The 19,379-nt window shown below is 41.1% G+C and overlaps 3 protein-coding genes across 7 annotated transcripts in view; all 3 read left to right on the top strand.

The window, feature by feature from the left end:
* ddr2a (discoidin domain receptor tyrosine kinase 2a) overlaps positions 1–7,748 on the top strand; it is a 29,574-nt gene extending 21,826 nt beyond the window's left edge. The window contains exons 5-17 of one of the 2 annotated variants that reach the window (XM_075485054.1): positions 149–296; positions 1,441–1,543; positions 2,498–2,681; positions 2,770–3,010; positions 3,164–3,229; positions 3,894–4,030; positions 4,232–4,391; positions 4,502–4,734; positions 4,838–4,965; positions 5,080–5,277; positions 5,362–5,596; positions 5,694–5,843; positions 5,924–7,748. In XM_075485054.1, the coding sequence (XP_075341169.1) occupies positions 149–296; positions 1,441–1,543; positions 2,498–2,681; positions 2,770–3,010; positions 3,164–3,229; positions 3,894–4,030; positions 4,232–4,391; positions 4,502–4,734; positions 4,838–4,965; positions 5,080–5,277; positions 5,362–5,596; positions 5,694–5,843; positions 5,924–6,055 (2,115 nt within the window). In that variant the 3' untranslated portion in view covers positions 6,056–7,748. Of the gene's footprint in view, positions 1–148; positions 297–1,440; positions 1,544–2,497; positions 2,682–2,769; positions 3,011–3,163; positions 3,230–3,893; positions 4,031–4,180; positions 4,392–4,501; positions 4,735–4,837; positions 4,966–5,079; positions 5,278–5,361; positions 5,597–5,693; positions 5,844–5,923 lie in introns of both variants that reach the window. The other variant, XM_075485053.1, reaches the window with a different exon arrangement.
* Positions 7,749–7,985: 237 nt separating this feature from the next.
* On the top strand, positions 7,986–11,719 carry hsd17b7 (hydroxysteroid (17-beta) dehydrogenase 7). The gene is made up of 9 exons (XM_075485052.1): positions 7,986–8,062; positions 8,455–8,661; positions 8,770–8,862; positions 9,015–9,129; positions 9,682–9,876; positions 9,961–10,074; positions 10,160–10,216; positions 10,295–10,393; positions 10,488–11,719. Exons 1-9 carry the CDS (start codon positions 8,028–8,030, stop codon positions 10,575–10,577), a joined length of 1,005 nt encoding a protein of 334 aa, XP_075341167.1. The 5' UTR covers positions 7,986–8,027; the 3' UTR covers positions 10,578–11,719.
* Positions 11,720–13,166: 1,447 nt separating this feature from the next.
* On the top strand, positions 13,167–18,889 carry serbp1a (SERPINE1 mRNA binding protein 1a). 4 transcript variants are annotated; one of them, XM_075485051.1, is made up of 9 exons: positions 13,167–13,537; positions 14,908–15,091; positions 15,730–15,870; positions 16,004–16,072; positions 16,251–16,325; positions 16,528–16,696; positions 17,026–17,085; positions 17,210–17,383; positions 17,518–18,889. In XM_075485051.1, exons 1-9 carry the CDS (start codon positions 13,279–13,281, stop codon positions 17,572–17,574), a joined length of 1,188 nt encoding a protein of 395 aa, XP_075341166.1. In that variant the 5' UTR covers positions 13,167–13,278; the 3' UTR covers positions 17,575–18,889. The 4 variants fall into 4 exon arrangements, with proteins under 4 accessions (XP_075341166.1, XP_075341165.1, XP_075341164.1 ...); XM_075485050.1 differs by having other exon boundaries at positions 16,525–16,696; XM_075485049.1 differs by having other exon boundaries at positions 16,001–16,072.
* The last annotated feature ends 490 nt before the right edge of the window (positions 18,890–19,379 follow it).

Raw genomic sequence — 19,379 nt, 5'->3', positions numbered from 1 at the left:
TTATCTTAACATAGATAATAGACAAAGAGCAGATTAAGTAATTCCAAGGAGGCTATGATTTTGTTGTTATAATTATTCCAAGCTCAGTGATTCTCGATCAAAAGTTAATGTCCTCAACAGGTCAATATATGTTTTGTTTTCTTTGTAGGTGATTGAGGGCAACAGGAATGCCTATGACATCGTTCTTAAGGACCTCGATCCACCCATCATTGCTCGCTTTGTTCGCTTCATGCCTGTCACAGACCACTCCATGAATGTCTGCATGAGAGTAGAGCTCTACGGCTGTGAATGGCTGGGTGAGTTTTGCTTCTGGTTGGAGTTTAAAAGGGATACGTGAGGAATCACAAACGAGGAAGCACAATGAAAATATTGCAGATGATCTGAAGCACCAGTCCTCACCTTTGAGCCCATAAAGATAGTAAAGATCTGCTGAATCTCACACACCTTTACATATTATACAGTGCACTGTTTGTGTAAAAGATAAGCATTCTAAAAAAAAATAATATTGAATGACTGCTTCATGTTGTAAGTTTGTTGTTACTTTCATGGGGAGAAAAACAGGCAAATGCTGCCATGCTTACCTGATGCTTTCATCACTGGCTGTTTTAAATTTCACCAGATTCATGCTCAAGATCAGATTTTTTCCCGGAACAATTTACAGGATGACTTGTCAGGGTGTTGTCCCATTAGATCTTGTGCTTATCATGCACAAAATAGGCTGTTTGGGTACAAAGGCTTGAGCCCCAGCTACCATGAAAAGAACACGATGAAAAAATCTTTTTGAGAGGTATCGAGTGGCAGAAGGGTTTTTCAGACACACTGCATGGGACATAAAAAATAACTGTTTATATAGCCTAAATTTATACTTATGAGACTATAGCATCTGAAATATCTGAATATGCTGAAATCAAATCAAAGTCGAAGAGGACAATGAAGAAAAACAAAGAGGAGAGCGAGGATATTATCAAATGCAAGTGCAGTTTTTTAATTTTGTTAATCCCCTGCACTTTCCTTAAGTTTTTTTATGTCTCAGCACTGGCTTCATATTCTTTGACGAATCAAACCTTGTGGACAGCAAACAGGTTGTCAGTCTGGAACAGGAATCACAAGGGCCCCTGTATGAAACCCACTGCCCCCCATACTGTTCCTCAGCACAGCATATACATTCTCTGTCTGCTTGTTCTGGTGCTTTGTTAAAGTAATCCAATATCACTTATACTTTTTTTCGTATTTCACAAAATGGAAATTTCCACCCGTCCCACGTGCAACTTGGCAGTCGGTAACTATAGTGACCTTCAATTCAACAGTTTCAAACAAACTTTGAGGTTTTAAACAATGGTTTTTTGACCAACATGAATAGCAACTCCACAAAAAGTCTTTGAGGGTAAGTAGAGTCTGATTTGAAAAATGAACTATTCTTTCTTATTCTTTCCTTCACAGATGGACTTGTTTCATATAACGCACCAGCTGGAGAGCAGATGAACTTGCCTGTTTACCCTGTTTATCTCAACGACTCTGTCTATGATGGAGCTGTTATTCACAGGTGTGCAAGCTCTTTTCCCTGTTAACCACCTTTCTCTCCTCTCTGCCTCATTGTTGCTCTCATCCCTCATCACTGCTTTTCCTCTTCACCATGTTATTGCCTGGTTACCATGGTGAAAGCAAAAAGACAGATGGCGGCAAGAGGGTCATTGTGCTTTACTGTTAGGCAATACCTCGTGGCAGTGACTGAGTCAACTATTCTGACAAAGATTTAAAACAGGAATTAATCAATTTTGGCACTTTTTCATAGTTTCGTTGGGATTATGGCACAGTGAATAATGTCCTCCATGACACAGAACTTCTTTCCTCTTTCCTCTGTCATGGAAACTGTGCAGGAGGAAAAGAAAATAAGAAAATGGCCCATATTACAGACAACAACTGAACAGAGGTTTTGTTTGGTAATAGTGCCACCTTGTGTTGAATAGCTGAACAGTTTTTAAAAAATATTTTATCACAGATTTTCATTGACAGATTATCATTACAGTATAATCAACGACCAAATAACAATGTAGTAGAAAAAAATATAAACAAGTAAATAACTATCTACAATATGAGCCATGGTGTCATAAGCAGCACGAACAATAACTCAACGTATTTTAAAAAAACCACATAAAAAGCCCAAATTGTTGCAGAATTTGAACAGTTTTCAGAGCTATCGGGTTGTTGGAGCCAATTAAATACGAGGCGTAAAATATGAGATCTAATATAAACAATAAAATGACTTTTTATCTTTCTTTCTTTCACTGTACTTAAATTTATAGATTAAAAAAATTGCTATACATTATAAGTAGATTTAAGATGAAGGAATGGTCTCTGTGTCAGTCAATATTGCCAAAGAATACAAACAAGACATTTCAGAGCACTGCAAATAATACAATCCAACTTTGCTGTCTATGTATTGACACAAATCAAACGAGCCTTTTGACACTCTGCTAACACTCTGCTTTTGTCTCAGTATGACAGAGGGCTTGGGCCAGCTGACTGATGGACAGTGTGGGCTGGACGATTTCACACTAAGTCACATCTACAATGTGTGGCCTGGGTATGACTACGTGGGCTGGAATAATGAGAGCTTCCCCAGTGGTTTTGTTGAAATCATGTTTGAGTTTGATCGTGTACGAAACTTCACCACCATGAAGGTGAGATCCTTGATGACAAAAGACAATAATCACAGCTGGTGCTTAGTGCTGTCCCCCATTAGTTCTGAAAATGTCTCTGTGTGCCCAGGTCCACTGCAACAACATGTTTTCCAGGCATGTCAAGACGTTCCGGCAAGTGGTTTGTTACTTCCGCTCTGATTCAGACTGGGAGGCCACGCCAGTTTCCTTTAGCCCAGTGGTGGATGAGAAGAATCCAAGTGCCCGTTTAGTCACTGTTTACCTGGCTAATCACATGGCGAGTGCCATCAAGTGCCAGTTCTATTTTGCTGATGCCTGGATGATGTTCAGTGAAATCACTTTCCAGTCAGGTAAACACTGAAGAGCTATGTGGATAATATGTAACTTAAGTAAGATAATTGTCTGAAGCTTTTTAATATTAGCTAATTATTTGAAAAGCTTTGATGAAAACTCACTTTCTTCTTGGGTTTAATGAAATCAGTTCTCGTCTTGTGCTACTTCAGATACAGACATGTACAACACAACAGTGGCTCCACCCCTGACAAGACTTCCCCCAAACCTACAACCAGGTAAGTGACTGCAGAACTCACACACAGCCACTCTTTGACTGTATTCTACTAAGAGTCGACAGGTAAAGTAAAAGCTCAAGACATACATGGCAGTCAACCAGTTTTGGTCACATCCACCACTTTTATTTGAGCATTTAATAACAATAATCAGTGCACAAACATTCAAATCAACAGAAGAGAAAGAGAATTAGATGACTATTTTTTGTTCTGAAACAAATAATACTCTTAGTCAATCACTTTTACACCAGACGCTTTCTGCATGACATGCTGCAGACTTCAAATTTACGTATTTTTTTCATGACAACAATAACGTTTCTCACTTTCAACCTTTGATAAATGTTGTAACTGTATTGTTTCCAGTTAAATCAAGGCTGTCATGTCAAAAAGTCTGTCGAATGTTCCCACAACAGATATATAAGTTTTGTCGTTGAGCCAAAATGAGCAGTAGCAGGACTCATGCGGCCACACCAAAATGTAATGCAGCTATGATTCATCAAGGATAAGCTAAATTGGTGAAAATGACTGACACGAAAACTATCTGTTCCACCTTTACACATTTCACAAAAGGTTTAGCTGTTCTCACTAATTGAAAATTCTGATTTTATCGCAAAGTATGGCTACAGCACAGTACATGCAAAGAGTGTCTCTCATTGTCTCTCCTCAGAAGATGACCCAACCCATAAAGTAGATGACAGCAACACCCGGATTCTGATTGGCTGTTTGGTGGCCATCATCTTCATCCTTGTGGCCATCATTGTGATTATCTTGTGGAGGCAGGTGTGGCAGAAGATGTTAGAGAAGGTGAGCCTACACCATCTTTTTCGTACGATAGAATATCTCAAACAAGTTGTAGACCAGTTTGTAGATCCTTTTGTGCATTTCAATTGAAGTTTTCCTATGGGAGTTGGTCAGATCTGTTCCTTCACCCCGCCCCCAACTCCTTTATTCTAGGCCTCTCGTCGGATGCTGGATGATGAACTAACTGCTAGTTTGTCAATACAGAGTGAGACATTCGGCTACAACCACAACCAGTTGAGTACAATGAGCGAACAGGAGTCTAATTCCACTTATGAGCGCATCTTCCCCCTTGGTCCAGACTACCAGGAACCATCAAGTCTCATATGCAAGCTGCCAGAGTTTGCACAGAGCTCAGAAGAGCCAGGTAAGCTGACACACACATCTGCTTACACAGATCTATTTAGAATGATATTCAAGGAAAAAATGTGCTCATCTCATTGTGATTTTTTTTATGCATCTCATGTTATGTTACAGCTTCAACCAGCACAGCAACCTCTAAATCCAACACTACAACTGTGGGCCAAGATGGCGTCCCTCACTACGCGGAAGCAGACATTGTCAACTTGCAAGGCGTGACGGGAAGCAACACATACGCCATCCCTGCATTAACCATGGACTTGTTGTCAGGGAAGGATGTTGCTGTGGAGGAGTTTCCACGAAAACTGCTCACATTTAAAGAGAAGCTGGGCGAGGGTCAGTTCGGAGAGGTGTGTTCCTTACTGCCTTACTGCAGTTACAGATTTGGAGAAAATAAAAGCAATGCAATGAAGACTCAATGAAGACTTTCCTTTCTCCTCCTCTCTGCTTTAGGTCCATCTGTGTGAAGCAGAGGGAATGCAAGAGTTCATGAATGAAGAGTATTTGTTCGACATCCCCGAGGACCAGGCGGTCTTAGTGGCTGTGAAGATGCTCCGTTCGGATGCCAACAAGAACGCAAGGTGCAGTGCTTCTGTGACTGGAGCTGAAAATACATGGAGTAAAAATCTTAATAATAGGCTGTACATTTTGACTTACATCGTTGTAAACTTGTACAAATTGCTTTGTGTTTGTAGGAATGACTTCCTTAAAGAGATAAAGATCATGTCACGTTTAAAGGACCCCAACATCATTCGCCTCCTAGCTGTGTGCATCTACAGCGACCCTCTCTGTATGATCACAGAGTACATGGAGAATGGCGATCTCAACCAGTTTCTGTCCCGCCACGAACCTGAGGGACAGCTCGCTCTGCTCAGCAATGCACCTACTGTCAGGTAAGTACGTGACTCAAGTTTTTGAATGCATATTTTTTTTCCTTTCAAGCCATTTGTAATATATCTCTCCAATTTCCTCTCCAGCTTCAATAACCTGTGCTACATGGCCACTCAGATTGCCTCGGGGATGAAGTACCTCTCCTCTCTGAACTTCGTCCACCGGGACTTGGCCACGCGGAATTGTTTGGTTGGCAAAAACTACACAATAAAGATAGCTGACTTTGGCATGAGCAGGAACTTGTACAGTGGTGACTACTACCGCATCCAGGGCAGAGCAGTGCTGCCCATACGCTGGATGTCATGGGAGAGCATCCTGCTGGTGAGGATAGCGTGTCATTTTGCCTTGATGTTTGCATTTCCTGTAACATATTTCCAGCTAGTGCACGAAAACATAATCACCGTCTTTTCTTGTGTAGGGTAAGTTCACCACTGCGAGTGATGTGTGGGCCTTTGGAGTGACCCTGTGGGAGATACTAAACTTCTGCAAGGAGCAACCCTACTCTCAGCTCACAGATGAGCAGGTGATAGAAAACACAGGGGAGTTTTTCAGGGACCAGAAACGACAGGTGAGCGTGAAAACGAGCATCTACTGCACCAAAAAGCATCGTGGAATCCCACACTTAACTTCCTGCTCCTTGTCTTGCAGATCTACCTGCCCCAACCTGTGTTGTGTCCGGACTCGCTCTACAAGATAATGCTCAGCTGCTGGAAAAGGAACACAAAGGAGCGGCCCTCCTTCCAGGAAATACACAAAGCCCTACTGGATTTACAGCCCTGAACCAGAGCAGAGTTTAAGACAGTTATTCCCAGTCTGCTCATCTCTGAAAGAAGTGGTGCGTGATGAGAGTAGCAGAAACGATCCAGGTTTAAGCTATCTTGTTTCAGCAGAGATGCAGGGTGGGGGGCACCTGTGGGCTCCAAACTACAATCTGGGAAAATGAACTTAACACACTACAAAGGTGGACTACCAAAGACATTTGGTGTGTTTCAGAGTGACACTAATTAGCACAAAGATATAGACAAAGAGATACTGTTTTCGAAATAACTACTCTACCATCTTTCAAATACAAACAAAAGCATGTTTAAAGACATGAACTGTGGATGCGATGTGTGCTGAGGAGACCAAAATTTAAATGTAGCAAGTGACATTTGGCACTTTTGTATCGATATGCAAATTCCATTTGTTATTAGTAGTTTAAATTTCCCATGTTACAGTGTTTGAATTACTGATATCAGATTCATTGTTGAAGAACTTTCCTGTGTTTTCTTTTGGAAGACTGCTTGAATGTAGAGGGGAAAAGTGCAGCAAACCATTAGTTACTGTTGGATTTCAACATATTTCAAGTGTTTCATCTCATTTTTAGAAAACATTCCACACATTTAGAGAAAGAATAATAACAGATAAATATCGAACTTCTGCCGTTATTCCCACAGGAATTTCAACATGAAGTGTATATGACTGTGTATTTTCAATAGATAAGTTTAAATCTCAAATATCATTTTTTGTATTAATATTTATATGTCCATATGTGTCTGTTTATGAATTGTTGATATATTTGTGTTATGATATGCCCTTTAACTGGAGTTTTATAGTTGATTTACAGCAATAATCCACCCTGATGACATTTTGGATTTTTTTTTTTCTTTTCCCACCTGCAAATGGTGATGTTAATCACAAACTGGGATCAGCAGCATGCTCTTTCTGTAATTAGGCAGATTTTCCAGGATGCTAATCAGGAACAAGACTGTGTTTTGGTCTTGTGCTGTGTTGGATCAACGGTATGTGTTTACAGTCAGTGTCATTGGAATGATGTTGGTGAGCGTGTTGTGGATGTTGATACCTTTTCGTTAAAGTCCTGAATGAAGATGAAAGTTATACATTAAATGATGTGTTTATTTGAAATGATGGAATAAGTATAACTGATGTAAATACGTACATGGCAGATCGTATAGAAAACATAAAACCCGGCTTATAACTCATCCTCAAGTTTTAGTTATCAGCACTCATTTAGACCTGTCTTTTATTCATTTTTCATTTATTTGATGCATTCTGTATTCTTGCTACTTAGATTCACTTCCTTTTCCTTCTGGCTTATGTCTGTACTTTCTATTTTCAGTGCTGATTTTCATAAATCAAAGACAGTTATGGCTACCCTAATACAGGATATTTTAAACTTTTTTGTGCAAGACATTCTTATCAGCTCAAGAGTATCAAAAATATGTAGCTCAAAATATGTTCAATGTATTTTTTACATTGAACATATTTTGTTCAAATGCTCATTTATGAGGCATGTGGTGATTGTCTTCTGAAAACATCCATTCATGATGCAAATGTAAAGCACCCTGTCAAAGTCCTAGTTTGTTAACTTTTATTAGATCTTTGCACTCAACTGATTGTCTTTCAGTGAGAATTTTCATATATGCTGTAAACAAAAGTTAAACTTTGATAGACAAAACACAAATAAAATCCAAACAGGGAATTTTATCCCTTTCAGAGCTCTTGTCTTATTCATTAGAAGTGAATATTTGATGGTATATCTGTGTGGGCGGCCTTTACACTGAGCTGACTGATATCATGATTTTATTGGCTGGAATGCTGCTGCAGTATCCAATCAAAACTTTGGGGCGGGGCCATAATATGACTCCACACAGGTTGAAACATCTCCCTGTACCAGAAAGACGATCTGTTGCTCTATCCGTGTAGCAGTTATAGCAGTGTCTTCTGTGTTGCCATTTTGAGCTTCAACAAGATGAAAAAGGTGGTTCTGATCACAGGAGCAAATAGGTAACAAATATGTTTCTTGTCATGAATACAAACCTTATGTTTGGCATCTTGAATGTCCTTTATTTGTCCCTCAGTTGTGGCAAATTATGTTATTGCAGCAGAACAGGGATACACCAGATACAGAAATACAATCATTAAATGATTAGAAAAATACATACAGAAATAAGAAATAGATTACATCCCCTTAAATCTTCAAAATCTACAGCTCTTGATTAACATTTTTTTCTTTGGCCTTTGTTTATTTGATATTTTTTAAATATCTGCACAGAGAAACCCCTGGCAAATATGTCTTTGGTGCAATTTAATTTGATCAGTCAAAGTCAATCTTTTGAATGCTAATGTGCTCAGTGGTATGACTGTAATGGTAATACAATGTAAGGGTTTCCCTGCAGTGGCATCGGCCTGGCGCTGTGCGAGCGTCTCCTCTCACAGGACACAGAGGGTCTCCAGCTGTGTCTTGCCTGCAGGAACATGGGCCGGGCTCAGACCGCTCGTTCTGCTCTCCTCACCTCTCACCCCACAGCTCAGGTGGACCTGCTGCAGATGGACACCAGCAGCATCTCTTCCGTCATCACTGCTGCACAGGAAGTCAAACTCAGGTGGGAGGAAGAACTCTGACATTCTCAATAGTCATCAGTACTGACCAGGTTCTGCTGCTGACTCTTTGCGTTCCAAAGCCAAAGAATTAAAACACAAGTCACCTGCAGGTATGACCGACTGGACCACCTCTACCTGAACGCAGGCATCATGCCAAACCCACAGTTTGATGTAAAGGCCTTTTTCAAAGGGCTCTTCTCCAGGTAAATTGCTTATTTCACACTCTACTTACCCCAAAGTTCCTTTAGGATGACACTTAATTTTTAACACCATAAGAAATCATGCATTTTAGCATGACTTATGTCAAACATCTACCTTTACAAGAGCTCAGATTTCTGTAATGCCCTCATTGCAGCAAAGTCATCACTATGTTTGCCACCGGAGAGGGGATTCTCACGCAGAAGGACGGTGTCACCACTGATGGCCTGCAGGAAGTTTTTGCCACCAACCTCTTTGGTCACTTCCTTCTTGTGAGTCACTGGTGCTTTGACTTCTCAATCAGCTGGCAAGTTGGTCCGATCCACTCCATGTGTCAAATAAGCAATAAAAGCCTCCAGTGTTCTGCAGCTATTATTGTCAGATATTTATCCTTGATGGAAAAAGTATGGGCGATACCAGATCTGTCCGTCACGTAGCAACTGTGTTCATTAAAAATTAACAGCATGCTGTATCAGCCATAAGGTCACTGCAGGTTTTATTCTGCTTAGTCTACATTTGCAGGTGAACTTATAGAAGTATTAAGTTGCCATCAGAAACTAAACTTTGTACGGTACCTCTTTAGACATTGAAGAATCATGAATCCATATTTCCTGCTATGCAATGACATTACATTGTTGCTACATGTTTAAAATCTATGTTGCCCTTGAGTGTTGATGTGCATTCATGCATGAAAGAAGTGAACAATCAAAGTCAACAATCTGAAATCGAGATACCTTTTTTTTAACTGAGATGAGCTGTTGGCCTGTTTCAATGCAAACTATATATGTTCTAATGATGTGGATATCTCATGTGTTATGGCCCAGGTTAGGGAGCTGGAACCGGTCCTGTGCTATGCAGGCAGGACATCGCAGCTGGTTTGGACCTCTTCAAGTAACGCCCATCGCTCAGCCTTTAATCTGGAAGACATACAGCATCAGAAAGGAACTCAGCCTTACAGCTCTTCCAAATATGCCTCCGACCTGCTCAGCCTGGCTCTCAACACGCACTACAACAAACAGGTCGACTTTTTTGCACTTTATGTGCTTTGTGGGACTCACACTAGAGAGTCACTTAAAAGGATCATTCTGTGCGTTCTATTTTAGGGTTTGTACTCATCGGTCATTTGTCCTGGTTTTGTGATGACAAGTCTGACGTATGGCATCCTGCCCTCCTTCCCAGCCTTCTTCTGGACACTGCTCATGCCTGTCTTTTGGCTAGTGAGTTCAACTCTGTGTTGTATGATGAGAGGAAAAAAGATTTGCTGTGGCTTTATCTACATATATTTCTCTTTCATGTTGACAGATAAGAATTTTCACAAACACTTTCACACTGACACCTCAAAACGGAGCTGAAGCGCTGGTAGGTAAAAACAAAAGTTCTAATTTCCATACATAGTTCAGTCCAAAGTGATACACTGAATTCTGTTCATCTTGTCAGTTTTGGCTATTCAGGCAAAAGCCTGAATCACTGGACCCATATGCCAAGTACCACAGCTTAACATCAGGACTTGGAATCAACTACACAAAACAACAGAAGGTGCGGCAGGTCAAATATCCATAAAAATTCAAATTTGAATAGTCTGTGAAGCAGTTTATGCATTGAGTTGTGTGTTTTCTGTTCCCATTTGCAGATGGATATTGATTTGGAAACCTCCGAGTTGTTGTATGAGAAATTATTGCAACTAGAAAGTGATGTGAGAAGCAAACTGAGGGAGAAATGAAGTCCAACATGCTCATAGCGGACCTGCAGGACCCGAATTATGATGCATATGGTGCAAAATATAGCGCATTCCACACTTGCAAGTCACCTGGGAGGTACAAATGGTCGGTCTGTTAAAACTCCCAAAAATATCACTCATCTGCCTCACACTGCAAAGTGCATGTCTGAATTTACAGCAGGTTAGACATGTTACCATCAGTCTATATCTAAATCTTATTATAGCAGAGTCACCACAGTTATGTATGTTGTGCTACTTTGGGGAAGAGTTTACAATAAAAATGAGCAATGACTGATCTGCTTAGTCCCAGTTCACTCACTTTGCACATTATAATATCAAGGATAACAATACAATTTTGCATATATGTGAACATCCACTGCACCACTGTCCTCAGTTGCGGTCCAAAAAGAACTTCCTCCAATCTAAATATTAATCCCACGATCCTCACGATAAAACGGAGTGCAGGCAGACAACAAACTGTCGGTCTCATGGTAAAAGTTCACATAAGTGGTCTGAGTGTGCACCTCTCGGGTGTACGGCGGTGTCGGCAAATGCGCACAGGCAATTCTGAAATCTCGCTGTGGAGGGCTTGGGGTGCGCAGCCAGCACTGGTCACCGGGTTCCATCGTTCGTTTCCCAGTCCCGCACTCCTCTTCCACGCTGTTCAATTTTGGGTTACAAAAAACCCACACCATCCCGCAGAAATAGACAAAAAACGTGCCCATGACCATAGCCATGAGCGCATAGGACTCGATCATTGCTTTGGTGACCGGAGACGTCATTTTTGGGTGCGTATGATCATTCGCCAAAGAGAGCCTTCAAGGGGGACGGCCAGTCCAAGTGGCATCATCCTGGGGGAAGGACCAGTACCCTGCTGCACCGTTCATTAACACTCGAGAGTGCCTAACAGTAAAGAAATGATTGCTTTCAAAACCGATCATATCCAGTAGATATAATCAGTGTCACCGACACGAAAAAAAAGGTTATTACGAGAAGATGTAAAGTGTTAGAATAGTTGTATTGTTTTTTGTGTTCAAGGTTCCATTTAATCTTTTAGATTTTTTTGTGAATGAGCACATCTTTTCATAAAGAGTATAATTCAAAGATTGTTACATATCTATCCAATGTGTGTTCCAAGTTCTGAGTCATGGGCTCACAGTAGTGTGCAAAATTCTCACTCCACCCCTCATTTCTTTATTTTCTGCTAGCCAGACTGTCTTGTAATCTCATAGGTTCTCCAGGCTTTTCTGTAGACATTTGCTTATTGTTTTGTTAGTGGCAGCATGTTACAAAGTCAAAACATTTGTAGCATTTGTTTCATTGCATGGATTAATTTTGTTCACTATTCATCTTCACAATATAAATTATGTATATTCTTGTGTTGTATTGTGTGTTGATTATATGTTTACTATTGTCTTTCTTGACTGGTCCTTATAAAAATATATGAAGTATATCAAAGAGTTTAATTTCCCTGGTTAAACAGAAATTTAAAAATACTCAGTATATGGGTTTACTGAAATCTTCCCAGAAACAAGCTCCAACATTTGGTTTCAGTCATCAAGCACTATTATTCTTTTAAACTTAGAAATACATTGTCAATGTCCTTTATCATCATGAACAACTTTGTTTGGCAAAAGAACATTTTTTTGTTGACTTGCAGCTGATTTTCAAGCTCCGTGATTCCTCTGCGCAAACATTTTTCTTGTACTTTCAACTTATTCTCCTGGGACATAATGCAAAACAGATGACAAATAGCCAAGAGGCTGATGCGAGGTATGAAGAGAGGAGGATACCAAAAGGGGGGTCCACACCAAACAAAATCCACATTTGGAGATATGCACAATCACTAAAACACATTAACAGTGACATGGGGATGAAAGAACCACATGACCTCAGGATATTCAGTCAAATTACTGATCTTTCAGATTCCCATTACATTCTATTCTCACCCAATCTCACTGTTGTGCACCGATATAGGTTACGTTTAATCACCTTCAAGAGCTTTATAGCCCACACTTGCATAATAGCAATAATAGCGTGAAATGAAGGCCAGTTAGTTCACTTTTGCAGTTGAGTTTAAATATGACTTGATGCTTAGTGTGGTGCTAATACTTATTTTGACCCTGTTTTAACGTCAATGTAGGCATGCTTTTGCTGAATGTTTTAAAAGATAATATAAGAATTTGTTTAATTGTCCTTTCTTTAGCCTTTTTGTTAAATCAACTACACAAGCTCTCTTGTCAGAGATACCCGTTTTTGTTTTTTTTGGTAGCCTACTGCAAACATATAACAGCAGTTTAAAATAAGATTTGCGGGATGTCGGGGCTTTCTTTTGTGTAAAAAGAGTATCAACTATTGAGATTGAAGGTTTGACAAGTGAAGCGCCTTTTTCTACAAGTCTAAACAAGACCAAAAAGTGCAAACGAGGGTAACCATGCTTTGCTTTACATTGGCCAGCATTGTCAGATACTCTGGCATTATGGGTAGTTGTGGTTTTCCTTCACATATTCAGCAATGAATAGCATGGCCACACTCTACCATAAGAAACTACAAGCCCCACCCGCGCAAACTTCCGAGGTCCCGGATGTGACTCGCGCCGGAAGAGAAGAAGGTCCTTTCCCAGCCATCTTGTGGCTTCACCTAGCGAAGTGTTCGCAACAAGCCTCGTAGAATCGGAGGAAAATCCTGCTGAAGGGGCGCCATCATGCCCGGACAAATGCAAGAAGGTTTTGGCTGTGCCATAACCAATCGGTTCGACCAGTTATTTGACGATGAGTCGGATCCATTTGAGCTGCTGAAGCAGGCCGAAGTTAAGAAGAAGAAGGAGCCAGCTGCCCCTGGTGCCGCCAAGACTGCAGCCCAGGCTGCAAAGCAGGCGAAAAAAGAGTCCCAAAAAGACAGAAAGACCCCCCTGTCTGATAAGAAGGAGGAAACCCAGGCACCTGTTCCGCTCAAGAAAGATGGTAAATTATTTCAACATCTTAAATTTTATGTTGTCAAAAAGCAACTGAAAATGTTAGCAAATAGGCTAAGTTGCTTGTTCAACGGCTAGCAACGATTCTAAGCCCCGTGACATGAGGTCCGCGTGCCTCTTTTTGTGTCGCTTTGAGATAATATTTGCAATTACGTTCGTATAGATGTAAATCGAAATAGGGCTTGTGAGATTTATGCGATGCAGGGATAGACTAGGGATCATTTGTTTTGTCGTGCACCCTTGATGGGCCTGTTCGAGCAGGAGTGTCTCAAAGCTAGTTGGCTAGCTGGAGGACGTCGCTTTCATGTACCAGTAGAAATGTTAGCCTGCGTCCTCGTGCGACTTTAAAGAGAGATCACTTGTTGCTATCTTCTCTCACATTCGTGTGGAAATTATTACTAATAATTACTATGCGTTAAGATAAGACATACGAACTAAATGAAAACGGATACTAATGACTATAATATGGTTAAAGTAAGACGACTTAAAGTAGATTTGAATGAGTGTCTACACGTGCGAACTTAGCCGATCAATATCTAATTGGTGGATTTGCCTTCAGACACAAGTCGCAGCACCGCTCATGGTGATCAACCTCGTGGCTGTAGTGTGGGGCGTATGACGGCACAGCCTCCACTTGGCGCACAATACAGATTGCACGCAATCGACGGGCCTTGGAGTGTTTACTCACCTAAAGTATGATTCCGTCAATGCTAATTTAAATTTAAAGCACGTGGTCCTCAAAACGTTCTCCAAAATGGTACACTTTTGTTGCATGAACGCAAATTTCCGAAATTAATGTATGCTTCCGGCGTCAGTAGTTGGCTAGCATGGGTATCTGGTCAGAAGCAGTTTTTTTAGTTCTCATCATGTCACACTATTAAGTGGGCTCCTATCTGTTTCCTGGAGAAAAGATGAGACAGGTGCTTGGACTGGTACAACCAGCTGCTGCTGTATAGTGTAGGAGATCTATTTTGGTATCTGGTGATTTAGTCAATGGGTGGGGGACTTGTTGTGTCACACTTGGCTAGTGGCATTTAGCCATATGCCAAGGAGGGTGAAGCAGGGGCTTGGTGGTAATCCTAATTTAACAGATCCATGTGGAGTAAAAGTAAATTTTTTATTTGTGGTTGACTTATTGAAAATAATACAATTCCACATAATCTCTCCTTATGGAATGATTAAGTATACTGAAAACTCCTGACTCCTGACTGGCAGCTTCTGTCTTTTCATATTAATTAGAATTACTTGCTCCACTTCAACAGAACAATCATCTTTGTTTCCCTTTTCCATGACTCAGCAGTGCGTCCAGATCCACAAGTGATGGTGGTAGTCTAATTCTCCTGTTGTGGTCAATCCTAGGTGCCGGTATGAGGAGAATGGGCCGAAAGCCTGAGGGCGAAGGCTCAAGACCTCAGGGTGGTCAGGGAGAAGGCCGTCCCCCTGCAGACAGACGACCTGTGGACAGGCGGCCACCTCGCCGCTTCGAAAGGCCTGCTGGTGAAGCTGGAGAGAAGCCTGAGGGGGGTGAATTCTCAGTGGAGAAGTGAGTTTAATTTCCATTAAGACATTTTAACTTAACAGCGACCATGAGGGAGAGTTTGAGAATGGATCCACCTCTATTGCACATCTTGCAGGGCTTTCTTTTTTTTTTTTTCAACCCCCCCCCCCATGAGGTTGTAAGTATTTTCGTTATGGGATGGGACATCAAAATTCGTCTTTGTTTTATTAAAGTACATTTTTGGTTTTGGTGTCTCAGATCCATTTGATGCAGTATAACTTGTCATCAAACAGTAGACATGATTAGCCACTAACTGGTCAACCTGGTGAAGGTTTTAAAAAACTAATGGAGAGGTTTTTTTTCTCAGGGTGGGGTAGAGCAAAGCCAGAGGTAGAATAGATTGAATATTGAACTTGGGTGGTTCTCCTCCTGTTACTCGGAGATAACTGCAATGTAAAATAAGCTGAATAAAGTTCAGTTTTTAGGTCAGAATAATATGCATAAATATGTTTTTAGTTTGTTGCTGCTGCCCTCAAGTGGTCCAAAAAAATCTCATTACTGGTTTAAAAACTTTTTAATATAGGCTACTGTAAAACAATATGTACTCCTTTGCAAATCATCTTAACCATGTTGGGGGGGTAAGATTTATATCTTAATGGTTATTTGGTTGGCTATCTCCACAGGCCCGTTTATGATCGGTCAATGAGGGGGCGTGGTGGTGCCAGGGGTGGCCGTGGAGGCAGAGGGCGCGGCATGGGTCGCAGCGATGGCTTCGATTCCCGAGGAAAACGTGAATTTGACCGACACAGTGGCAGTGACAAATCGTAAGTGCTATTTTCTTTCTTCGCACGATGGGGGTGGGGGATTTTTTTCACCAGGCCTTGTCAAGACTTTGGAGTGTGTTTTAATGCAGTTCATGTGTCATGATCACGGCTAAAGCAAATGTTGTTTCAGTAGTCTGAAAGGTGAGGAGAAACGAGGTGGAAGTGGGTCTCACAACTGGGGCACCGTCAAGGATGAACTTAAGTGAGTATTTACAGATACAAAATTCCTGAAAATGTGCATATTTTTCTCCTAGTTTACAATTGTGGCAAAGTATGGGTATTAAAAGAAGTCGAATCGCTGATTCTGGATGCAAGGATTAAAAGTGGTTTTACAGGAAATTGGCAATGATTTTTATTTATTTATTTTTTCTTCATCACAGTGAGCTTGACCAATCTAACGTCACCGAGGAAAACCCTGAGGGAGAGGAGCATCCACCTGCTGACTCTGAGAACAAGTAAGTTGTTGTTTTATCTAAAACTTTCTCTCACTGTGATAACATTGTTTAACTTGGTATGCAAATGTTGCCCAAACAAATCCAAAGCATTTAAAGACCAGTAACACATGCACAGTGAGCCCATGTTTATGTCAAACAGTAATTGGATTGAAAGACGGTGCTGTTGATGCTGCTGATGTTCATCTTGGGTGGTGTGTTGAAGGGAGAATGAGGCTGAGGAAGTGAAGGAGGAAGGGCCCAAGGAGATGACTCTGGATGAGTGGAAGGCCATGCAGGACAAGGAACGGGCCAAGGTCGAATTCAACATTCGCAAAGCCAACGAGGGGGCTGATTGGAACAAAGGATTTGTGCTGCACAAGTCCAAGGCAGAAGTAAGTCAAGACTTCTGCCATACTTTACAGGAAAAAAATTGAGTTCAGTTTACTGATAGCCATGTCACGCCCATCTCAGTCAGAACAGGTTCTTGATCATGAAAACATAACAGCAGCAGCAACTCTGCTTCAATCAAGAGCTGATTGTTGGCATTATGTTGACCAATAAAACCAAATAAGCTTCAATACAGATGAGAAGGCTGAGCGTGCCACTTTATTCTTTGATCTTGCCAGTCAGTGTCCGTGCACCAGCAGCTGGCTGCTAAACTGCAGAAATACTTTTGGCTTTTGTTGTTCGAAACACCATTTAATTTTGTCTTCTTATGTAGGCTACTCCAATACAGGATAAGAAAGATGATGTGATTGATCCCGAGGTTGAAGAACCCAAGGTAAAATTCTAACATTACACCCAGTGTATAATATTCTAGTCCAAATCATCCATATTATAAGAAGTAAAGCTTACAAACGCTGAAGGCCACAATTGGACTAAAACCCTTCGTTTTTGCTATTCAGGTAGACGATGAGCATCACTTCCGGAAGCCAGCTAATGACATCACGTCCCAGCTGGAGATAAACTTTGGAGACTTGGGCCGTCCAGGCCGTGGACGCGGTGGACCTCGTGGCGGCCGCGGAGGTCGTGGCCGAGGTGAAGCACCTAGGCCGACCCGTGGAGCAAGGACTGATAGGGTATGTAGTTTGAAACCAGGCTGAGGTTTTTTTTTGGGGGGGGGGGTGTCCGTCTTGTTTTAATTTTGTATCACCTGTTAGGAATTATAAGTATACCTCCCTAATAACTACCTCTGGTTCACTTTTCCTTACAGTCATCTGCGTCTGTGCCAAATGTGGACGACCCAGAGGCCTTCCCAGCCCTGGCTTAAGCCCTGGTTGCCCTCAGGCCTACAGGAGCCTCCTAAGCACCTCCACTACGAGGCTTGCATGTTCCTGGATCCTTCAGCAAAGTGAAATGATGGAGAAGACTGTCATAACTGGCACTCAATGTGAGGACTGAGTTTTACCCAATAAAAACAAAACATGACGGGGGAAAAAAATTTACAAAAAAAAATACAAAAAAAAGAAAAGGACTTCTTGCTACTTCGGAGCAACTTATTGGTAGAGGTTTTGTATTTGGAAACAAAGTAGCAGGGATGTTTTCATACAGTATTTTTTTCAGAGGTTATGCATTGTCCATTAAAAAAGTTTTGTAATTGCTGCTTGAAAATATGCATTTTGAAATGTAAGCATAAGAGTATCTTTTAGCGTGGTGTTGTGCTTCTGCTCGCTCGCTTTGAAACGGGCACCTTGGAGCTTCGACCCAAGCGTGCGAGCTCGGCCACACCAGGTATTTCAGATGAAGTTCCAGCTTCACTCATTGAGATTTAAGGAGTTGTTTTTGTTTTTTCTTTTCTTTTTATTTCGCACTGGGTTATTTTATATTTTATACAGGAGGTCTATTCTTGTATGATCTTCAGCCTGTAAATCCGAACTATTTTCATAAATTCGTTCAGAGACTGTATTTCACATGGTGCAAATAAGACACTGATCTTTGATCAAGACACGCTGCCTACATTTGAATGCATAGATGAAATGGCACATAAATCTGAATTTAAGGTTATTTTGTATTGAAATGTTTTAAAAGAGCAACACTTGATCATTTTTGGATGAACACACTGATGTTAACTCTGAAACCTAATCCTGAGATATTTGTCAAATGGATTGATTAGAAGCTGAAAGGAAGTTTTCATGTGTTCTGATTTTCTCATATTTGGGGTGATATTCATCCAATGTTTCTTCCTCTTAGCCCATTTCATCTAAAGTCATTAGCCATGTGCAAGTCAGTTACTGCCTTTCTTTTTACTTCAGCGTGATAAGGAGAGGATGTGTTTTTACACAGCTGAGATGTGGCTGGAGACCTCTGGAAGCTCTGACCCTGTCCGACTGTTTACACACTCCACTCGAGCATCCTTCTGCAGGTGTAAACTCAGCCCGGCTTCAGTTTGTTACAGCAGTCTGTTCTGTGCCGATATTATCCTCCACTGTTGACTTGCTCTGTAGCTTCCACAGTGGCACCACTGCATAATTGCTCTGAAAGAAATACCGTTGTCCATTGTGTGGAACAACTGAAGTGCTGTACAAATGTGTGAATTCCAGCCCTGCTATTAGACCTCTGTCGGTAAATAAAGGTGGTCGACAAATTTTTTTGCACTGTAACCTTGCTTTTTTTTGTTTGTTTTGTTTTTCCTGCATCTGGCCATGTGCAGCTGCTTTTGTTTAGTCCTTTTTATTTTCCTGTCTGTTTACAAACACTCCACATCACTGGTATCTTCTCAAATTTTCGCTTGTTTCCAGAGATATGAATGCACAGTAGCTTCCAAAAGTATTCACCCCCCGCTTCATTTTGTTTCTGTTTTGTTACCTTACAATCATCAGGAAATAGGTGACTACACAAGATGCTAATGTTTCCTGTGAAGCAACACATTTTTAAAACTAGCGTGCACAACTATTCACGCCCCTACTTCCCAGATTCTTTGTTGGAGTGAGGATTTGGCTTTAATTAGGCCATTTAAACCCATTAAATGCTGCAGAATGTTTAGGGTCCTGCCAATTGGTGAGCCTCTGCCAATCCCCAGTCTATGGCAGAAAAACATTTTTCCTCAATTTCCCTGTATTTAGCGCCTTCCATCCT

The sequence above is a fragment of the Odontesthes bonariensis genome, chromosome 15 (genome assembly GCF_027942865.1).
Source record: "Odontesthes bonariensis isolate fOdoBon6 chromosome 15, fOdoBon6.hap1, whole genome shotgun sequence".
Classification (NCBI taxonomy): Eukaryota; Metazoa; Chordata; class Actinopteri; order Atheriniformes; family Atherinopsidae; genus Odontesthes; species Odontesthes bonariensis.
The sequence above is the reverse complement of the archived record's forward strand: the minus strand, read 5'-3'. Positions and strand labels throughout refer to the sequence as shown.